The 21,533-nt window shown below is 36.1% G+C and overlaps 1 protein-coding gene across 4 annotated transcripts in view; it reads left to right on the top strand.

Moving 5' to 3' along the window:
- The window catches only part of TBC1D19 (TBC1 domain family member 19), a 166,924-nt gene that overhangs the window by 28,266 nt on the left and 117,125 nt on the right, over nt 1-21,533 (top strand). For 3 of the 4 annotated variants that reach the window (XM_059164109.1, XM_059164125.1, XM_059164118.1), the window contains exons 2-4: nt 11,906-11,978; nt 13,243-13,288; nt 17,096-17,171. In XM_059164109.1, coding sequence (XP_059020092.1) covers nt 11,906-11,978; nt 13,243-13,288; nt 17,096-17,171 — 195 coding nt within the window. Of the gene's footprint in view, nt 1-11,905; nt 11,979-13,242; nt 13,343-17,095; nt 17,172-21,533 lie in introns of all 4 variants that reach the window. The other variant, XM_059164134.1, reaches the window with a different exon arrangement.

Genomic DNA, 21,533 nt, shown 5'->3' with positions numbered 1-21,533 from the left:
GTAAATGTTTGACTTCTTTCTTCCCAATTGGATGCCTTTTATTTCTTTTTGTTGTCTGATTGCTGAGGCTAGGTCTTCTAGTACTGTGTTGAACAACAGTGGTGAGAATGGACATCCCTCTCATGCTCCTTACTTTAGGCAGAAAGCTCTCAGTTTGTCCTCATTGAGGATGGTATTAGCTGTGTTTCTTTCATATGTGGCCTTTGTGGTATTGAGGTATATTCCTTCTATCCCTACTATCTTGATGGTTCTTATCAAGAAAGGATGATGTATTTTGCCAAATGTGTTTTCTGTATTTTTTGAGAGGATCATATGGTTCTTAAACTTCCTTTTATTTATGTGATGTGTCACATTAATTGATTTGCAAATACTGAACCACCTTTGCAGCCCAGGAATACAGCCCATTTGCTCATGGTAAATAATCCTGTTAGTATACTCTTGAATTCAGTTAACTAGTCTCTTGTTAATTGAATTCAAGAGTACATTAACAGGATGATGATGATGATGATTTTGCATCCATGTTTATCAGGGATATTGGTTGATAAGTCTCCTTTTTTAGTGGGGTCTTTGTCTGGTTTGGGGAACAAGGTAATACTGGCCTCATAGAATGAGTTTTCAAGTTTTCCTTCCTTTTCTATTATTACTATTTTTTTAAATAACTTCAGAAGAAGAGGTATTAATTCTTTTTTAACTATGTGGTAGAATTCCTGTGGGAAGGCATTTGGCCCTGGACTCTGGTTTGTTGGGAAATCTTTTTTTTTTTTTTTAATTATTATTATTTTTTTATTTGACAGATGGAGATCACAAGCAGACAGAGAGGCAGGCAGAGAGAGAGAGAGAGAGAGGGAAGCAGGCTCCCCTCTGAGCAGAGAGCCTGATGTGGGGCTCGATCCCAGGACCCTGGGATCATGACCTGAGCCGAAGGCAGAGGCTTTAACCCACTGAGCCACCCAGGTGCCCCAGTTGGGAAATCTTTTATTGCTGATTCAGTTACTTTGCTGATTATGGATGTGTTCAGGTTTCTATTTCTTCCTGCTTCAATTTTTGTAGTTTATCCAAATAATTTATTCATGTCTTCCAGATTACCCAATTTGTTGGTATATAATTGCTCATTCTCTTATAATTGTTTGCATTTCTTTGGTATTGGTTGTAATCTCTCTTCTTATATTTGTGATTTTATTTATTTGGGTTCTTTCTTTTTTCTTTTTTTAAGTCTGGCTTGTGGTTTGTCAATTTTGTTAATTCTTTCAAGGAACCAGCTCCTAGTTTCATTTATCTATTCTCTTTCTCTCTCTATTTAAATTTCTGTATCACTATTTCTGTTCTAATCTTAATGATTACTCTTCTTTGGCTGATATTAGGCTTTATTTGCTGTTCTCTCTCCAGCTCCTTTAGGTGTAAGATTAGGTTGTATATTTGAGACTTTCCTTGATTCTTGAGGAAGGCCTTATTGCTATATAATTACCACTTATGACTGCCTTTACTAATACCATTGTATTACCTATGAAGTCACTGTTTGTGTAGATTGTCTGTGTTTCTTTCTAATATTTGTTGCTTTTGGTCTCTGTTTCCTGCTCCAAAGGTTTTGGACTGTCATGTTTTCATTTTCATTTACTTCCATGTATTTTTTAATTTCTTTTTTTCCTGGTTAACCCATTCATTCTTTAGTAGGATGTTTTTTGACCTCCGTGTATTTGTGGTCTTTCCAAATTTTCTATGACTTCAAGTTTTATAGCGTTGTGGTCTGAAAATATGCATGAAATAATCTCAGTCTTTTTGTACTGGTTGAGGCCTGATTTGTGACCCAGTATGTGATCTATCCTGGAGATTGTTCCATGTGCACTCGAAAAGAATGTGGATTCTGCACTTTAGGATGAAATACTCTGAATATATCTGTTAAGTCCTTCTGGTCCAGTGTGTCTTTCAAAGCCATTGTTTCTTTGTTGATCTTCTGCTTAGATGACTTGTCCATTGCTATGAGTGGGGTGGTAAAGTCCCTTACTATTATTGTATTATTATCAATCTGTTTCTTTAAGTTTGTCATTAACTGATTTATATATTTGGTTGCTCCCAAGTTGGGGATATAAATATTTATAGTTGTTAGATCTTCTTGTTGGATAGAACACTTTATTATGATATAGTGCCCTTCTTCATCTCTTATTACCATCTTTGTTTTAAGATCTAGTTTGTCTGATATAAGTATGGCTACTCCAGCTTTCTTTTGATGTCCATTAGCATGATAGCTTGTTCTCTACCCCCTCAATTTCAATCTGGAGGTGTCTTTGGGTCTAAAGTGAGTCTTTTGTAAGCAGCATATGGATGCATCTTGTTTTTTATTGATTCTGACACCCATGTTCTTTGATTGGAGCATTTAGTCCATTTACATTCAGAGTAATTATTGATAGGTATGAATTTAATACCATTGTATTACCTATGAAGTCACTGTTTGTGTAGATTGTCTGTGTTTCTTTCTAATATTTGTTGCTTTTGGTCTCTGTTTCCTGCTCAAAGCATCCCCTTAATATTTCTTGCAAAGCTGGTTTAGTGTTCATGAACTCCTTTAGTTTTTGCTTGTCTTGGAAACTCTATCTCTCCTTCCATTCTGAATGACAGCCTTGTTGGATATAGTATTCTTGGCTGCACAGTTTTCCCATTTACCATGTTGAATATCATTCCATTTCTTTCTGGCCTGTCAAGTTTCTGTGGACAGGTCTGCTACTAACATTGTGTGTCTGCCCTTGTAGGTTATGGACCTTTTGTCCCTAGCTGCTTTCAGAATTCTCTCTTTATCTTTGTATTTTCCAAGTTTCACTATGATATGTCTTGGTGTTGACCTGTTTTTGTTGATTTTGAGGGGGCTTCTGTATGCCTCTTGGACTTGAATGCCTGTTTCCTTCCCTAGATTGGGAAGTTTTCAGCTATAATTTATTCAAACAAATCTTCTGCCCCTTTCCCCTTCTCTTCTTCTTCTGAAACTCCTATGATATGGATATTACTGTGCTTTGTGGAATCACTAAGTTCCCTAAGTCTGTATTCAGGATCTAATAGGTTTTTTTCCCCCCTCTTCTTTTCACCTTCATTATTTTCCATAATTTTATCTTCTGTATCACCTGTTTATTCCTCTGTTTCTTCTATCCTTGTTATGATTACGTCCAATAAGTTTTGCATCTAGTTATAGTATTTTTTAGTTCAACTTGACTAGCTTTTAGGTCTTTTATCTCCTCAGCAAGGGTTTCTCTGATGTCTTTTATGCTTCTTTCAAGCCTGGTTAGAATTGCTAGTATTCTTATGAGTGTTGTTCTAAATTCTTATTCAGGTATATTGCTTATATTTGTTTTGAGCAAATCTTTGGCTGTGATTTCTTCTTGATCTTTCTTTTGGGGAGAATTTCTCCATTTTGTCATTATGTCCAGATTATGTCTTTTGCATATTATGAAAGCTTGTTATGTTTCCTGCTCCTGAGAGTACGGTATTAAGAAGGGGGTCATACACTGTCCAGGGCCTGGCACTTCAGGAAGTTTTTCTGTGTGCACTCTGCTTTTGTGTTTTGGTTTCTCTTTCCCACAGGTCAGTCCTCTGCAGAGTTCCTCCTTGCTTGCTATGAGGGGTCTTTGGACTTTTAACTAGGTGTGCTTTGATTTGTTTGTTAAGATAAGCCTGAAAACAAACAAACAAACCCTGATGTAAGAAAAGAGAAAAGGAAAAGGAGGAACAACAAACAAGCAGACAAAATACTATAAGCCTGATTCCAAAGAAAAAGAAAGAAGAAAAAAAGATTAGGAAGAAAAAAGAAAAAAACAGCCTGATCCAAAAAATGAGAAAAGGAAACAAAGCAACATACAAACAAATGAACAAAACCTGTAAGCCTGATTCCAAAGAAAAAGGGGGAGGGGGGAAAAAAAAAAAGTCTGGTCCTATTTCCACCAGAACTGAAACTGATGCTTTATAACACTCTATGCTCTTTTGATTTGGTACTTGCAAAGAGCCTGTGTTGGTCCTCTGGGGGAGAGACTCACTGCATTGGCTCGCAGTCAGACCTGCCCTGGTAAAGATGCCCCTCCCAGGCACAGGGGGCTGAGGTTTGCTGTAAGCGACTCCAGCCTCCACCAGGGGCACTGTGTTTCTCTTTGAAGTCTGATAGTGCTGGTGGGCAGGGTGGGGTGTGGTGGGGAAAATGGCATCACCCTGCTCTTTCTTCCCCAGAGAGGGGAATTCAGGGGTGAGATTATTCAGAAGGCCCTCATAGAAAGGAAAACAATCTGCCCTCCCCACCCCTGAGGTCCCAGGCTTCTGTCAGATTCCTGCTCAATCTGTCTGTGCCCAAGCCATTGTTCTCCTATGTTTTATCTATGGAGTGTGGCTGGGATTCAAAACTCCAAGTCTTAAAGGAGGAGAGCCTCACGGCACTGTGCCTGACACTTCTCTGTCTCAGAAAAGCAGTTGCAGGGCCACACTGGTGCCTGGAGTCTATGGTGAAGCACCGCGAAAAACTGTGATCAAGTTATCTGCCTTCTAAGTGAGCCTCTGTCCCAGCTTGTTCAACAGCTACTCAGTGGCACCTGGTGGGCCTTTTGTCCTTGGAGAGGCAAGGGACCCTTTTCCAAATGTACTCCAGGAAGGACCATGTTCTCTCCCAGTGCGACCTAAAGAATCCCCACCCACAGCATCTTGCAGGAACCCTACCTGCTGTTCTCCTCCCCTCTCTCTCTGACTTATCTCTGTGTAAAGGGCTCTCTTCCCTCTATGGTACAGTGGCTTTTCTCTTCCCCAATTCGCATCTCTGAACCTTGCATCTCCCTCTAATTGTACAGATTATTTTCTTAATCTTATGATCAGTTTCCTAGTTGTTCAAAATGATTTGATGTTGGCCCAGCTGTGTTTGAGGGATGAAGAAAGTCCAGGGTTTCCTTGTTTCTCAGCCATCTCAAGTCTTGCCCTAGTTTAGAGTTTCTAAGTTAGAGTTTCTAAGCTAGAAAAACCACTTGGAGAAGAGTTTTATTAAATGGTTAACTGACCTAGAAGAACTCTGTAGCTTCATTTAATCCTGAAATTCTGTGAGTCTTCAGACACAGAAAGATGAAGTCTAGGATTTGCATGAAGGCATAGTGAGAAGTGGAGAGGATGGGGCCTCTTTAAAGGGAGTTAAAAGATCCTTGCAACCACCTTTTTAGACATACTAGGCCCTGGTTGTACTTCATGGAATATTTAGTCTCAGGTTACCTCCCAGCTTCTTGGACTCAGCCACAACATCAGCCACTTTCCTTCTCATTTTCTTTACTTACCAAGTTTAGAAATTTAAGATTGCTAGTGGCTAATGCTTGGATTAAGATTATTCTGGTAGAAATAGAAAGAAACTGAATTCATGTGTGTGTGTCAGGGGCAGGGACGGTCATGTGTTTTTAGAGTACAGAATGGTGGAGGATGTCAGAAATGTCAACATAAATAAATGGGTGACGAATATATGCAGGGTAATGTACATGCTTGCTGGATCTCATGTATGTATATATGTGTACACACACACACACACACACGTATATATATATATACTTTAAGATTTTATTTATTTGACAGAGAGAGAGAGAGTACAAATGGTGCGGGGGGGGTGGTTGTGGGCAGAGGGAGAGGGAGAAGCAGGATCCATGCTGAGCAGAGAGCTTGGGGGACAGGGGCTTGATCCCAGGACTCTGGGATCATGACCTGAGCTGAAAGCAGAAGCTTAACCAACTGAGCCACCCAGCCACCCCTGGATTTTATTTTTTATCATATTTTTACTAGCTCTTATAGTGAGTTATAGGTGTTTTGTTTAAAGAAAATGTTAAATTTTGTTGTAAATGTTTAAAAAACCTCTATCTCTAGTTACTCCCTCCCTGCTAGTCTTTTACATTCAGTCCATTGTCATCTGGATAGCTCATATTTTATAACACAACTTTAATTTTCACTGGAATTCCCAACTAAAAATAACTTTGAAAAATTTTTTATTTAAGATTCACAATAACCTAGTTTAGGTATTACTTTCCCTGTTAAAAAAGTAAGGAACACTGAGATACAGAGAGGTTAAATGACTTGATCTAGTTGAGAGATAATTCAAGGTCTTCTGATGCCAAATCCTATCCTCATTTAGTCCCAAATAGTTTTAAAATTGTGCTTTGTTATACCCAAGGACTCAGAAAATGTCCTATTTATTTAAAAATTCTTAATTTGAAAAGTATATTAAGAAACACCACTCTTTCAAATGCATTGTTACTATACTAAATACTTCATAATCCACTGTTGTGCTTCCAAATTAACTTGTCTCTAGATAAGTCCCAGGAAAAAAACCTGTTCCTTTCATCCTCTTCATATATTAGAGACACTTATAGATGTGTCATCAATGAGCAAGGATATAATTCTGCACTGGTCTTTCAAAATATTTGGATTTTGCAGATGTGCACTCATGGTTCATTGTGCAGGTGAGGATATTACTTCAGGTAGTAGGTAGAGTGAAGGTACAGCTGCTCAACAGAGTCTCCCTTCATGGTATACTGCCACAATGTGGGACTAGTGAGCCAGTGACACGTCATATGATAGTAATATCATGATATGTGTAGTTCTGCAATCATAAGCATAAGAAGCTCTGCATCTGATTTTTGTATTTATGAAAACTAGTATCAGTGATTTGTTTTCTTTTTTAAAAGATTTATTTATTTATTTAGAGAGTGATTGGGAGGAGAGGCTGAGGGAAAGGGAGAGAAAGAATCTCAAATAGACTCCAAGCTGAATGTGGGGACTGACACAGGGCTCAGTCCCACAACCCTGAGATCATGACCTGAGCTGAAATCAAGAGTTGGATGCTTAACCGACTGAGCCACCGAGGCGCCCCTTTAGTGATTTGTGTTCAAAATAATTATTTCCAAGTACTCTTCTTTTGAGTTCCTGTAGCAGTTTAATTTGGGAATGTGCTGAGATTGCCAAGAAGGCTATTAAAAGTGCAACCATTTATCTCTGTGTATTAAGACTATTTATGTTGAGCAACCAAAAAAAAATACAAAACAAACTGGATATTGAAGCTAAATCTACACATTTCTAACATAATTATACCTTAGCAATGAGAGAATACTCATTTTCATTGTCTATTAGTATCACTTTCAATGTGTTTCATATAGGAGGGTTTTTTTTTATAGTGAGGTTTTTAATTGGGTTCAGATTTCATTTGAAAAAATTGTTATGTTGCTAAAACATGTTTGAAAACTGCCTTACCATGTTGTCTTCCTGTCACTGGCCTGCTTTTGATTTTCAAATTTGTCAATTTTTTTTTTTTTTTTTCAGAGTGTGAGTGGAGGTATGAGGCAGAGAGAGAGGGAGAGAGAGAATCTCAAGCAGGCTCCATGCTCAGTGCAGAGCCTGATATATGGGGCTCAATCCAATGACCCTGGGATCATGACCTGAGTTGAAATCAAGAGTTGGATGCCCGGGCGCCTGGGTGGCTCAGTGGGTTAAGCCTCTACCTTCGGCTCAGGTCATGATCCCAGGGGCCTGGGATCGAGTCCCGCATAGGGCTCTCTGCTCAGCAGGGAGCCTGCTTCTCCTCATCTCTCTCTCTGTCTGTCTCTCTGCCTATTTGTGATCTCTCTCTCTGTCAAATAAATAAATAAAATCTTTAAAAAAAAAAAAAAAAGAGAGTTGGATGCCCAACCAACTGAACTGCCCAGGCACCCCAAATTTCTCAAGATTTTTATAATTATGTTGATTATGAATTTGGTTTGCCTTTGATTAAAAAATATATCTAAGAGGTCTAGCAATCTTAAAATACTGAAAATGTTTAGAAGGAGTAACCATTTTTTTCTCTTAAAATTCTTTTAATTTTGCTGCCTTAGAGTCATTTCCAAATAAACACTTGTAAAAGAAAGCCTATTTCCTTTTGCTTTGATATTTTTGAATAATGAGCAAGGTTTTGCAGCTCTTAAAATCCTAGGGATAACAGGCTGGAAACCAGTCTCCTTAATTAAAAATAACTTTTATAAAGTTCCTTGTTTATTTGGGAGAAAACTGGATAAAAAGGATAGAATGTGATTTGATCAATATAATTTTGCCAAGCAACAGTTAATACTGAGTTAATACTTGAGATACAAAAATGAAATCATGGTCCTTTGAATTTAAGAGTCAAAAAGAAAAATAGGTAGGCTGAAAATTACAATATAATCTGATGAGTGCTGTAACAGAAGAATGAACTGTACTATCTTTGTGGGGAAGTGATAGGAACAAATTGATAAAGGAGGTGGTATTTTGAGAGATGTCTTAGAAACTAATAGGTATTTGTCAGGGTGGTGAGGGAGCACTTGCATCTGAAGAGCAACATGAACAAAAGCCTGGAAACCTTAAAATATGTAACAGTTGGGGGATAATGTTGAATGTAGTTCACTACATAGTGTAGTTCACTATGACTAGAGGCAGGGTGTCTTGGGGAGAGAAAGTGTGAAAAAAGAGAAGATGTTGTTAGTTTGGTGGAAGAGCAGCTGATGAATTTGGGGAGATAAACTGGTCTATATTGTGAAGGACCAAGTGTGCCCTGTTGAAAAATTTAGATTTCTTGTTTATGCTATGGAGATTTGCAGTTAAGAAAGCCTTATGTTGGGCGCCTGAGTGGCTCAGTGGGTTAAGCCGCTGCCTTCGGCTCAGGTCATGATCTCGGGGTCCTGGGATCGAGTCCCACATCGGGCTCTCTGCTCAGTGGGGAGCCTGCTTCCCTCTATCTCCCTCTCTGCCTGCCTCTCCGTCTGCTTGTGATCTCTCTCTGTCAAATAAATAAATAAAATCTTTAAAAAAAAAAAAAAAGCCTTATGTTCTTATGTTTAGGAAGAAAATGGCAGAGGATAGATTAATAAATGGAGAAATTTGTTCATTTATTCAATAAACATTTATTGATAACCTACTGTGTGAAAGTAACTATTCTAAGAACTTGAGCTATTACAGTGAACAGAAAGACAAAGATATCTGTTTTAGTGGAGCTTATCACTTATAATTTAGGATGACAGACAATATACCAATAAATATAATAAGTACATTAATCATATGACACATAAGGAGATAATAAATATTAGGAAAGAAGGTAGACTAAGGGAGTGTAAAAATGCCAGGTGGGGAGTAACTGCAATTTGAATGAAGTGGCAAGACATGGTTGGAAGCTGTTACAGTGGTCCAAATGAGAAATGATGAGGACTTAGGCTTAAGTGTGGGACTTTAGAATGGAGAGAAGGAATAAATTGGGAGACATATTTTTCTTTTTCTTTTTTGACGCTTTTTATCCTAAAATAAAACACAGAAACTATATAATACAAACTTATAATGTAATCAGTTATAAGATGAATGAACTTGTAACAACCACTCTGGTAAAAAAAAAATGAAACTTTGCCAGCCACACAGATCCCTCAGTTTGCTCCACCCCATCACAATCACAAACTCCTCTCTCCCAAGCAATCTCATCTTTGTGGTAATCACTTTCCTGAATTTACCAAATGTAGATCCCTCACATGAAGACACTCTAACTTGGTCTTGCCCATTTAAAAAGTTTAAACTTTTTTTTTACTTTTAAACTTTTTTTTTTGGAAGATTTAGTTTGTTTATTTATTTATTTGAGATTGAGAGGGCTTGTGTGAGCCAGAGGAGGAGCCGAGGGGAAGGAGAAGGAAGGGAAAAGAATCTCAAGCTGACTGAACGTGAAGCCTGGCATGGGATGAGTGAATCCTATGACTCTGAGATCATGACCTGAGCCAAACCAAGAGTCAGTTGTTTAACCGACTGAGCCACCCAGGCATGCCTAAAGAAGTTTATTTTGATATCTTTTTAAATCTATAGGTTTTCTCCTTCCCTTTGTTTTCCATATACTTTATGAGCTGAAGAGCAGAGACAGTTGACCTCTAAAAGATTTTATTTATTTGAGAGAGAGACAGTGAGAGCATGAGTGAGGAGAAGGGCAGAGAGAGAAGCAGACTCCCCGTGGAGCTGGGAGCCCGATGCGGGACTCAATGGGACTCCGGGATCATGATCTGAGCCGAAGGCAGTTGTCCAACCAACTGAGCCACCCAGGCATCCCGACATTTGACCTTTAGAACAACTTGTTATTGTGGATTTTTCTGATTGTACCCTCATGGTGCAGCTTAACATGGTCCTCTGTCCTTTGTATGACTTGTAAATTGACAGCTGTACTAGGGGTTTGATCAGACTGAGGTGTCATTCCTTTGGCCATTACTATTAGCAGTGGAATGTTTGTTAAGTTTATTAAGAAGCACATAATGTCTGGTTGTCTTTTGCATTATTAACAGCTGTTTCTGCCCAATGCCTAGAATTAGTAATTTATTAGGGGCTGTAAAATGTTGATATTCATTACATCTGTTTTAGTTATTATCTGGAATACTTTTATCAAGAGACATTTCCCCTTATCTATTATTTAGTTATCCTGTGATGCAGTTTCTATAGGAAAGATAAGATACATGCCTTTTCCTTGATTTTTTGATTTTCAAGGTAATACATTGGTTCTCTGTCATCCTCAGTTTTTATTACTCTATCAGTATTTTCTCCTCAGTATAGCCTTGTCTGGAAAGGGGTGCTGGTTGGCCAGTGTCAAGAATTCATAGGTCCTAGGCTGCCACAGTCTTTTCAGACCTCATCTGCTTTATTCACTTAGGCAAAAACCCCTCTCAGTTTTAGCTCCTGTTCTAAAATTGGCCTTTGATATGTTCCAGTGAAAACAGTGTTGGCTATTTTGGGGTCTTGCTGTTTTCACATCCATCACATATCCCACTGCTTCCTTCTGCTTTTTCTTGCACAAATGCTAATACCATACAGGTCTGTAGCTGTTGGTTTGTCCCCAACTGTTTGTATTTTAAGTTTTATCATGAAGTTTTGTAAATATTTTCCATGGGATTTGGGTTTTCCTATTGAGTTGCTTGGTCTGTTTTTATGTGGAAATCAGGGAGATTAAAAAACAAACAAACAAAAAACCAAAACCAAAAACCCACCCAAACCAAAAAATAACTCACTGCTTCCAATGCCATCTTCCCAGAAAGGGGTTGAATCTTTGTGGAGTTAGAGTGGAATCAAGAATAACTGAAATTTCTGACTTAGAAGATCTGGTGCATGGTGATTTCATAGATGAGGATTAAGAAATAGAAGAGAAGGAACAAATTATGAGTGGAAGATAAGATCAGTTTTTGATTTCTTAGGTTTAAAATGCTTATTGTGAATTATCCTAATATTAATACCTTCTTAAGGAATAGACTTTTAGAATTTGATAAAAAGAACTAGGTAAAAGAGCAACGCTTTGAAAATAATCAAAGACATTATAAATGGGAGAAATTACTACTTTTTGTTAAAATTACAGTGTGAAAAACCAACAGAATAGGAAGCATGCACTTGAAGATAAAGGAGACATTAGTGAACTAATAGTTTTATGTGCTTTCCATAAATATGCATAGCAAATGAAGGTGTGCATTGAGCAAGACATTTACATGGAGGAAGACACTTTTTGAAGGTCTATATATAAGGGAGGCAACTGGGTTTTTGGTCATTAGGTATAAATGCTACTGTATATGTTTGATATAATATTAAGAGAATTTATAAAATCTGAGTATTTTTCCTATTAGAAAAATAGATGTTAATTATTCACAAAGGTAAAAATCCTAGGTAAAAATGTTAAGTATTAGACTGCAGTGTACCATTCCAGATACTGTATTTTAAGAGTAGGTGGAAAAAGTTTTCTCTCTTAAGAGCTATTCTAGATAATTCTAAAGTGCTCTGGCTTCAAAAATGAACTTTAAAAATTGTATGCACATTTAGACACTTCTTTTTAAAAATTTTCCTTCATATCAAACAATGGCTTCCTTTTGACCTCTGTCTTTTCCTTTCTTCTTTTTCTTCTTTCTAAAATTAGGCCAGTCTTCAGAGACCTGAGATTAAACTTCAGTCACTAAAAGAAGATATTAAGGAATTCTTTAAAATATCAGGTTTGTAAGTTGCTCCCCCACCCTAATTCTTTAAGGCAAAATAAGAAAATACTTTATTTGGAGGGAATATTTTATCCTTAAACTTCTAATTACTTATTCAAAATTGTGAAACAGTGGCTGGATAGGTTTCTGTTTGAGGAGAATTAGAACTTTCAGATATTTCAATAAAATGCTGCAAAAATCCAGGAACGCTGTGGGAATCACTGCATTAAGGTAATCAGTTTTGAATGCTGCTTATTATTTCCTGATAAAAATACATCCTGAATGTATGAAGAGACTCCCTCGCTAAGTACTTCCTCTTTACTTTTTTTTTTTTTTTTTTTTTTTTTTAAGATTTTACTTATTCATTTGACAGACAGAGATCACAAATAGGCAGAGAGGCAGGCAGAGAGAGAGGAAGGGAAGCTCCTCCAGGACCCTGGAATTACAACCTAAGCCAAAACAGAGGCTTTAACCCACTGAGCCACCCAGGTGCCCCATGCCCTCTCTTATTTTCATTTGTGGCTTCTTTTTCTTCTATACTTCTTTCCCTTCTATACTTTTTCCCCCCTCCTCTTTTCTATTCTTTCAAAGAAATGAAAATCCTGATTTCTTTTAGAACAAGAAAAAGTTCCCTATTCTAACCTTTGCACATGGAAATTGAGATGTTAAGTGGTTTACTTACCCAGAAAAGTTCTAATTAGCAGCCAAGCTCACTGGTCTGATGGTACCTCATAGTAATGTTTGTTTTTTTTAATTTTTTTATTTATTTGCAGCGTAACAGTATTCATTGTTTTTGCACCACACCCAGTGCTCCATACAATCCGTGCCCTCTCCAATACCCATAGTAATGTTTTTGTTCTTCGGGAGTTTATTGACTAGTTAGTTGTAACTAATTGCTTATGATCTATCTTTGTCAAGGGCCTGGCTATTTCTTGCCCTTCCCTTGGTACATTCCTGATAGACTGGTAGTACAGTAGCCATTTCTCTTTTGGTATTCATTGGGTACCTTAGCAATGGAAGAAGGATTTCTCCCATCTTGAGAATATGGTGCAATAGTTTTACCTAAAAAATAGTGTCATACTGATAATTTTGTACTCAGTATTTGCCAACAGAGTGAATGTATAGGAAATAATTCCTTAATAACACACAGCAATTGGCAATTGATAAAGTTCTTCCACAAATGAATATAATGTTAGAGTCTTAGTGAGATAAATTTAATTATGTTGTATGCTTATTTTTAAAACTAATATGTTCATATATTTTATTCTTTTTTTAAAAATAGGTTGGGAGAAGAAACTTCAGAATGCTGTTTATAGTGAACTGAGTGTGTGAGTTTTTCCTACGTATTTTGAGATACTGTTATGTTTAGCTGTATTTACTTTGTAAGTAATGAATATAGTATTGCTATGTACACTCATTATATTGTTATTTTTCATTAGTATGTATATAACATTTCATGTAAGTTAATACATTTAAAAATCAAAGTCTTGCCTGAGAATGAATAATTAATAAGTGTTGTTTTTTACACCAATATTTTTATATTAACAATTCATTTATCTAGTATAGTAAGGGAATTAAGCTAATATTTCAGATAACTGAAGCTTATCAATATTCTTTTTATTATTGCCATTTTGGATATTACCCTTTTTCTATCTTTATAAAGCAACCATTCTAAATATAAAATATAATTAACTTCCTTTTTTTTTTTTTCAAAATTGGTGTTATTAGGAAAAATCAATGTTTTTGTTAATGTGGACTTGCCCTCAGAGTGTGTATATAACTATTTGTTATTATAAAGAATAAAGTTCTAGAGTTAGCTTTTATAGTTTATTCAATATCCCATTATTCATCACTTATTCATTGAGCACCTACCATGTGCTAGCACTATGCTAGGCACTGGGAATATATTATAGAACAAGAAATCGATTCCTACATTCATGGAGTTTATAGTCTAATTGAGTTCTTATGTCTTTTTCTTTTCTTTTTTTTTTTTTACTGCTATCAATGCGCTTATGTCTCTAGCATTCCCTAGATTCTAACACTTCTGTTTATAATTGCCCCTTCTAATCTGCTGTTAACTAGGAAACAAGATAACCCAGTTTATCAAGATTGTTTTTAAAAATAAAGAGACTCAGATGAAGGCCTGTGGACCTGTGCTTAAACCCACATTTAAAAAACTAGTATTTACTTCTTTACTTATCACCATTTTCCCAACAGATTTACAAATTCTTAAATAATACTGTATTTAAGTGCTATCTGTTAATGGAAGTTGACTGTGACCATACCCCTGGTACTAGTCACCAAGGAGTAGATGTTTATCATGATAAGTAAGGTCTTAAATGTACAGTATGTATAGAGATGGCACAGGTTACTTAAACTAATATAGTTTATATATACAGTTTATAATTTAGTTTATAGTTTAATATAGAACATAGTGATTTATCTCTGCCTATTACACAGAAAGCTTGTAACTTTGTCTTTATGTCCAGTATTGGTGGAATAAAAGCATCTGGTTCTGTGTAATTACAAACAGTGAATTCTCATCTGAGGAGATATTACTGGTGATTGCTATTTTTGTCTAATCCATTCCTGAAAATTGTTCTGTGAGTGAACAGTGAGTGCCTTTTTACTTGATGGGAAGGACAATATTTCATTCATTGTCTTATTTTCAGTATCCTAATAGACATTAAATAAATATTTTTAATAAGTTGTTGGGATTTTTGAAGGAGTAAGTAATACCTTTTTTACTCGGGTTCTGCAGAAATTGAGAAATAACATAAAACATAAAGGCAAATGGGTGATCAAAATTATACTTTTATTACTGGTGAAGACTAGATAAGAGGACGTAGCTTAATGCAAAAGCAAAATGAGTCCTTTAACTGAACTCCAAAATTAAATAGACTTACTTTCTAGTTAAATAACATTGGTGAGCATGGTCAGTTTATTATTCCAAAATTTAAAAGTTGGATAAGGCACTATACCTCTTCTATGGTATAACAAGTAAAGCCCTAGAGAGAAGCCAAGAATGTTACAGTAATGGAGCTCTTTTCACAGGGAAGGACATAGACAGGGTGGAGAAGTGTTTCCACTAACATAAATCAGAAGAATAAAGTGGACTTAGTATATTGTGTTGCATTTTTCATTGGCAGAAATCATTAGATGGACAAGTGAAGAATGCAAAAAATAGAGTAGAAGAATTCACTAGGTTAAGTAAAAAAAATATGCTCTTACCTAATAAAGGTGTAAACACATGAACTATACAGATGATACATGAAAATTGTTAACTTCATTTTAGAAAACATGACAAAGATTTTTGTCCAATTCTTGTTTAAAAGAGAGAGAAAAAATTTTGTATTCTATTATTTACCTGAAACTTTAATTGTAGGCTAGGTTAGTTCTTCCCACTTCATATTGACTACTTAATTGGAGCGCCTGGGTTCAGTCTGTTAAGTGACTGACTCTTGGTTTTGCCTCAGGTCATGATCTTGGGATCATGGGGTCAAGCTTATTTAATTATTGTTGTGTTAATAGTTAATATTTAATAGGTAATTTACATGATTAAATGATATTTATGTAAGCGCTGTGCTAAGCACTTTAAATATATTGCCTTATGGAATGTTATCTTCACAACAACTCTGTGATTGTGGAATTTTTTATTACAACCATTTTACAGAAGAGAGAAAACTGAGACTTAGTTTTTTTTTCATTTGAATGGGGAAAGATGATTTATTTAGGTACATGGAGTATAGATTTTAGTGGAAAAAACAATTATCTAGAAATAATTAGTTAGTGAAACTGTTTTAGAGATTGGATTGAACAAGTTGCTTTTTCTATTCCAGATGTGTTTCCTTTGGACGTTTGAGCTTTTTACTCTTAAGTCCTGGGATAAGTATAATTAAGCTTGGTAGATCATAAACACTTTATGTGTTGGTGTCCCACTTTGGATGAGACATTTCTTGAAAATTCAGTGTATGGTTTTTGAGTATTGGAACATGGTTGCTTTGCTGTAGGTACAAGTGTTAAGACTAATTTTGATAGGAGTTATTTGTTCCTATGAAAGAGACTGGAATCTCTAAATAAATGTTGAACTGTTATGTTTTCCCATTGTGCTTTCTGTGATTTCATGTAACTCTGTGTCTCAATCATTATATTCCAACCATTCTGGCTTTTTCTGATTTTTAAACATTCTAAATGTTCCTAACTCAGGGTCTTGCCTGAAATGTTCTTGCCTGGAATGTTCTTCCCCTAGATCTTTGTATGGGTTGGCTCCTTCTCACTTACATCTTAGTTCAAGTATTAGCTCCCATAGACACCTTTCCTTCCAAATCACTTGTCTCATTACCCCACTCTCATTTTCTCATGGCATGTATTACTACCTGATATTGTTCCATCAATTTGTTTCTTTTTATAATTATTGACTGTCTTTCTTCACTAGAATGTTGGGTATATGAGAACAGGGGATATTGTCTCAATTACCACTGTATACTTAGTACCTAGAATGGCTCAAATATTTGTTGAATAATTGTTTTCTTAATAAAAACAAGATATTTTGAATTTGAATATAAAGTTACATAGAAAACAGAAAGAATCCATAAGACATTAACATTTTTAAATTCTATTAAATATGTGGAGTATATATTAGAACATGGCTCATTTGAAAGATAGTATTTATATTATTATTTCAACTATGTAAAAAATATATAATCATATTGAAAAGGAAATTGGGAGAAATGAAAACAGTTGATATGTTAGCAAGTTCATGGATTTTTATTCAGCCTTAAAAAATTCCTCTAAATGTTAACAATATTTTTATGCTAAAAGTAACAGCTCTGACAATTTTTACATGAGCATTTACAAAGCTCAGTGATTTTAAAATTACCTCAAATTATGAATTCAGATTATTGTGCAATTCAACTTTTTTTAACAAGTGATTAAATTTCTAATCTAAAATTACAATACTAGTAGGATAAGAACACTTTGTTATGTTGTTGTGCCTTCTATAAACAGAAAATATTGCTAACAGATATTCTGGTTCACTTATGACATGGACCACAGAGGTAAGTAATTTCTAACAAAGAAAATTAATTATTTATCAAGGTAATGCACAATATTTAGCAGGCTCTTTTTGTCCATAGGTTTCCTTTACCTAGTCACCCTGCTGCACCTCCTGAACATCTGAAAGAACCTTTGGTTTACATGAGGAAAGCACAGGTTGGCTATCGTTCATTTCAATTTTATTTTCCATGCCAAGTTGTATAATACAGAATGGAAGATCCTTATGGACATCAGGAGTATATATTATCTATTGTATAGTAGCCTGGGTAGGACCCACTCCGGCAATCTGAATAGTATTTACATGCTCTTCCTTTTTACTCTCAGTAACCAAGAAGCACACAGTTATCCTGAAAATGTTGAGTAGGAGGAGAAAAAATAATGTACCATACTGGCCTAAAATTGTAAATGTGATAAAAGTATTATGTGACCATTTATTTCTCATGCTCTGTGATAGTAAAAGAATGAGATGGGAATGAACTGATTCACTTTTCCTTTGAAATATTGGCTTTTGAAGCCGGTGATACTGATACTGTATTTGAAATTGGTTTGTCTCACAGCAGGCTTGCTATTTACTAACTGTATTCTGTCACAGAACTCAAATGAACCTGCTGAAACAACTAAAATTCACTTTAAAAATGAAGTTTTACACAGAAAATTGTAAAGAACTGTTAAAATAGAAACACCTTCTGTCACATGCCCTTGACCTCTAGACTGTTTTTCACTTCAGCAGGGCCTCGTGCACCTGCCTATGAAGTAGCCTATGAGGTAGCCTCTGAGGTAGCCTCTGCGAGCCTTCCTCAAGGCACTGAGTGTGACTCTCTGCCACTGCCAAGGTGTTTAATGGGCACCACAAAGTGGACCTTTCTCGATCATAGTCTCAGAAATTATCATGAAAAGTTTAAAATATATCCCAAAGAACTTCCATGAACCCATCACTCAACCTCAGTTATCACAGTGGTTCGTTTTGCTCCTGGGAAATAATCTGCTGCTTTGAATTATCATCATTCAAGCATTGGATGTGTGGCAGCTCTTTTATTTATCAACTTTTATTTTCATTTAAAAAGCTCTCAAAATCAGATGGTTAAAGGAAGCAATAACATGAAGATATTTGAGGAAATATGTAATATATTCTTATCTCTGGGTGGCACCCTTAGGTCTAGCAATCAGACAGTATTATTGATATGTCATAAAGCATAATCATTAAATGATACATGTGTGATAAGATAGTTTGCTCTTTTGTTATAAAGATATAAACTCAAAAAAGTAAAAAGGTTGGGTATGAATATTTTTTTGGTGAAATTTGAAAATTTCCAAAGGGAACCAGTTTTAGCATATTAAGTGTGAGAAAGAAGTTGCTAAAGTTATTTTCCTATCATGATGGAAAAGAAGTAGTAGAGAGGTAAATAATAGGTCCATTCTTCAAGCCCACTGCAGTTGCTGAGAACACATATGATGGGTAAGTATATGTATTGTGTATATATTATGCTACTCCTCTCTTTTCTTCCCAGACTTACCCACTAACTCAGGGGTTGGTACACCATAGCCCCTGGGCCAGATCTTCCCTGCAGCCCGTTTTTGTACAGCTGGCAAGCTAAGACTATTTTCTTTTACGTTTTTCAACTGGCTGAAAAGCCCGCAGAATAATAATATCTGTGACCCATGAAAATTATAGGAATTAATAAAATATATTTTATTGGAAAATAGTCTTGTTCATTTATTTACACATTGTCAGTGGGTGCTTTCACACAACAATGTCAGAGTTTAGTCGTTGCATAGATCCCTTATGACCTGCAAAGTCTAAAATGTTTGCCACTTGTCTTTTTACAGGAACCTTGTCAATCCCCGTACCACATTTTTCATTCTTTAAGGGCAGGGATTGTGTTTTTTAATTCTTGGCATCCAGTACAGTGCTTAGCCCATGGAACACGATTTATTGAAATAATTAATTCTTTAACTGTAGTCACACTAAATATGTCCTCTACCAGTTAGTGTCTGCCTATCTTTTATTTGTTCTCGCAGAGTCATCTAGTTCTTAAGCTCCCTGTTGTATTAGGCAGTTCTCTCCTCTTTGCACAAAAGCTCATTAGTCTGAATGGCGTAAGTACCACTCCATCAGTGTGCCCCCTTGCACCTCATCGCCTCTTGCCCTGTTTGACTTCTGTTCTGTCTGCCTTTCCAGTCCTCAGCCAATGGCTCCTTCTGTCATCTGCTTTCTTCTCCCTAACTGTGGAATTACTTAGGAAAGTCACATGAATTGTGTATTTACCATCAGTTTAGTTCTAAATCCATTTATTTGTCCTCGAGTGGATTCATTTTGCTGCCTGTCAATTATTTTATTATTCATCATGCCTTACCTGCTTTCCGGTTAGATTTTCCCAGAATTTTTCATGCTGGTGTAGCCCCTAATTCTACTTCTATCTCATTTTAAATGTTTAAATGCTTTTAATATTTGCCACTTAGTTTATTAAGAGCATTCAGGTCATCTCATTCAGATTTCCACAGCTTCCCTCTTCTGTGCCGCCACATCTTTTTTGCCTCTAATCCTCTATAATCAACTATCTACTGTACATTTCTTCTGTGAGGTCAAAATCAACATGTCTAAAACTGAATTTATTACATTGTTCCTAAAATGAGCATCTCTTCCTGACCTTCTATTTCTATTAATTTATCGTTACTATAGTAATTTAGACTTGAAATATCTTTGATCTCTGTTTTCTATATCCAAATAGTCATTAAGTTCTACAGATTATTTCTTCCCATAGTCTTATAGCCTCTCCTTCCTTTTTATCATCAAGACCATTACCATGGTGGTCACAGTGATGATGAGGAGGACTACTGCCTTTTATTGAGTGCTAGCTTTGTTTCAAACATTAATTCACATCCTTGTCTTATTCTTACACCTCCTGATTTTCAACTTGTCTCCCTCCCTCTCATCATATATACTCTTACTACAATTAATTTTAGGTACAAGCAGGTGAAACCTTATAATGTATCTCACTGCCTTCTCCCAAATGTTCAGTGACTACCAATGCCTAACAAGTTGCCACTCCAAAGCTCAACATTTAAGAATTTTACTGTTTGTCCCTAGCTTCCCCTTCCCCTTTATCAATCTCCACTGTCTTATAACTGTTCTGTGTGCCCTTCCAAGTGAATCATTTTGCCTTTTCCTCTTGCATCTTTTAACACTTTCCTCATTTCGTTTTCTTGTCCCAGAAAGCTCTTTCTGCCTGATTAGCATTATGAAAAACCATCTAATTTGTGAGAGTCAACTCAGAGGACATTCTTCTCTGTGATAGTTGTCATCCCCATTGAAAAGGACCTCTCCCTCTTTTGGACTCTTGTAGCACACTATCATTTTACAGTTCTTATCACAAATTCTGTTCTGTTAGAGCAATTTCTGTGTACATCTTTTTGGCTTTTGTTATAAGCCTCTTGGAAGCAGTAACAACTTAAAAACATTTTTGTTTACCCATTACATCTAGCATACTGACTTTTAAGTAGCAAGAACTTGGGAAGTTTATGTGAAATTAATAGTAAAGGTGCTTGTCATCTCTTCTACCAATTATTGTGATATTCATTTAAAAGATCTTTACTGAATGCCTGCTAAAAGACACTATTATGTGCTAAGAAGATTCAGAAATAAACTAGATATAAGGCACTTGGGTGGCACAGTCAGTTAAGCATCCAAATCTTGGTTTCAGTTCAAGTCATGATCTTAGGGTTGTGAGATTGAGCCCCATGCTTTGCTCCATGCTCAGTGTGGAGTCTGCTTAGGTTCCCCTCTCCGCCTCCATCTGCCCTTCCCCTCAGCTTGCTCTCCGTCTCTCCCTCTTTTTCTCTAATGAATAAATAAATCTTAAAAGAAAGAAAGAAATTAAATAAAGATTCTGCCTATGGGTAACTCATGGTTTAATCATTGAAAGAAGACGTGGGCATAAATAGTTGGAGTGTAAGGTAGGAAGTACTATGTGCTATGGGGGAGCTGGCTAAAACATTCTGTAGGAGTGCTAGGGAGGACCTGGGCATAGGTGGTTCCTTATTAAGTTGTTCTTTACAATCAAAAAGAACTTTAAAAAAAAATAAGTATTTCCTTCTAATTTTATTCATTAAACAAGTCAGCAGAAAATATATTGGAACTGGTGCCTGGAAAAATTTGATTTTTTTCCTATTAAAGTTTCATGAGTTATTTGAACTTTATTCTGGTCTTAATTGTGTCTTCAGAGTTGGATGTAAATCAACTTTCTACAGGTTTAGGCAAGCTAGATTGGTGTTCAGTTTTCTGGGTTGATGAGGGAAAGAGGTTTCTTACAGTGCATCAGCATTTCCCAGAGTGTTTTCTACTGAATACTAGCCCTGAGAGAGGCTCCACAAAAAAGGGTTCCATGGACAAATGAGTTTGGAAATTGAGGCCCATACCACCTTCCTTTTAGTGAACACAGTTTAATTAATTAATTGATTGATTGATTAAAAATTCATGGCTTTAAGCCTTTCTCAAGAAACAAGAAAGGTCTCAGGTAT

Source organism: Mustela lutreola, chromosome 1, assembly GCF_030435805.1.
Source record: "Mustela lutreola isolate mMusLut2 chromosome 1, mMusLut2.pri, whole genome shotgun sequence".
Classification (NCBI taxonomy): Eukaryota; Metazoa; Chordata; class Mammalia; order Carnivora; family Mustelidae; genus Mustela; species Mustela lutreola.
The sequence above is the reverse complement of the archived record's forward strand: the minus strand, read 5'-3'. Positions and strand labels throughout refer to the sequence as shown.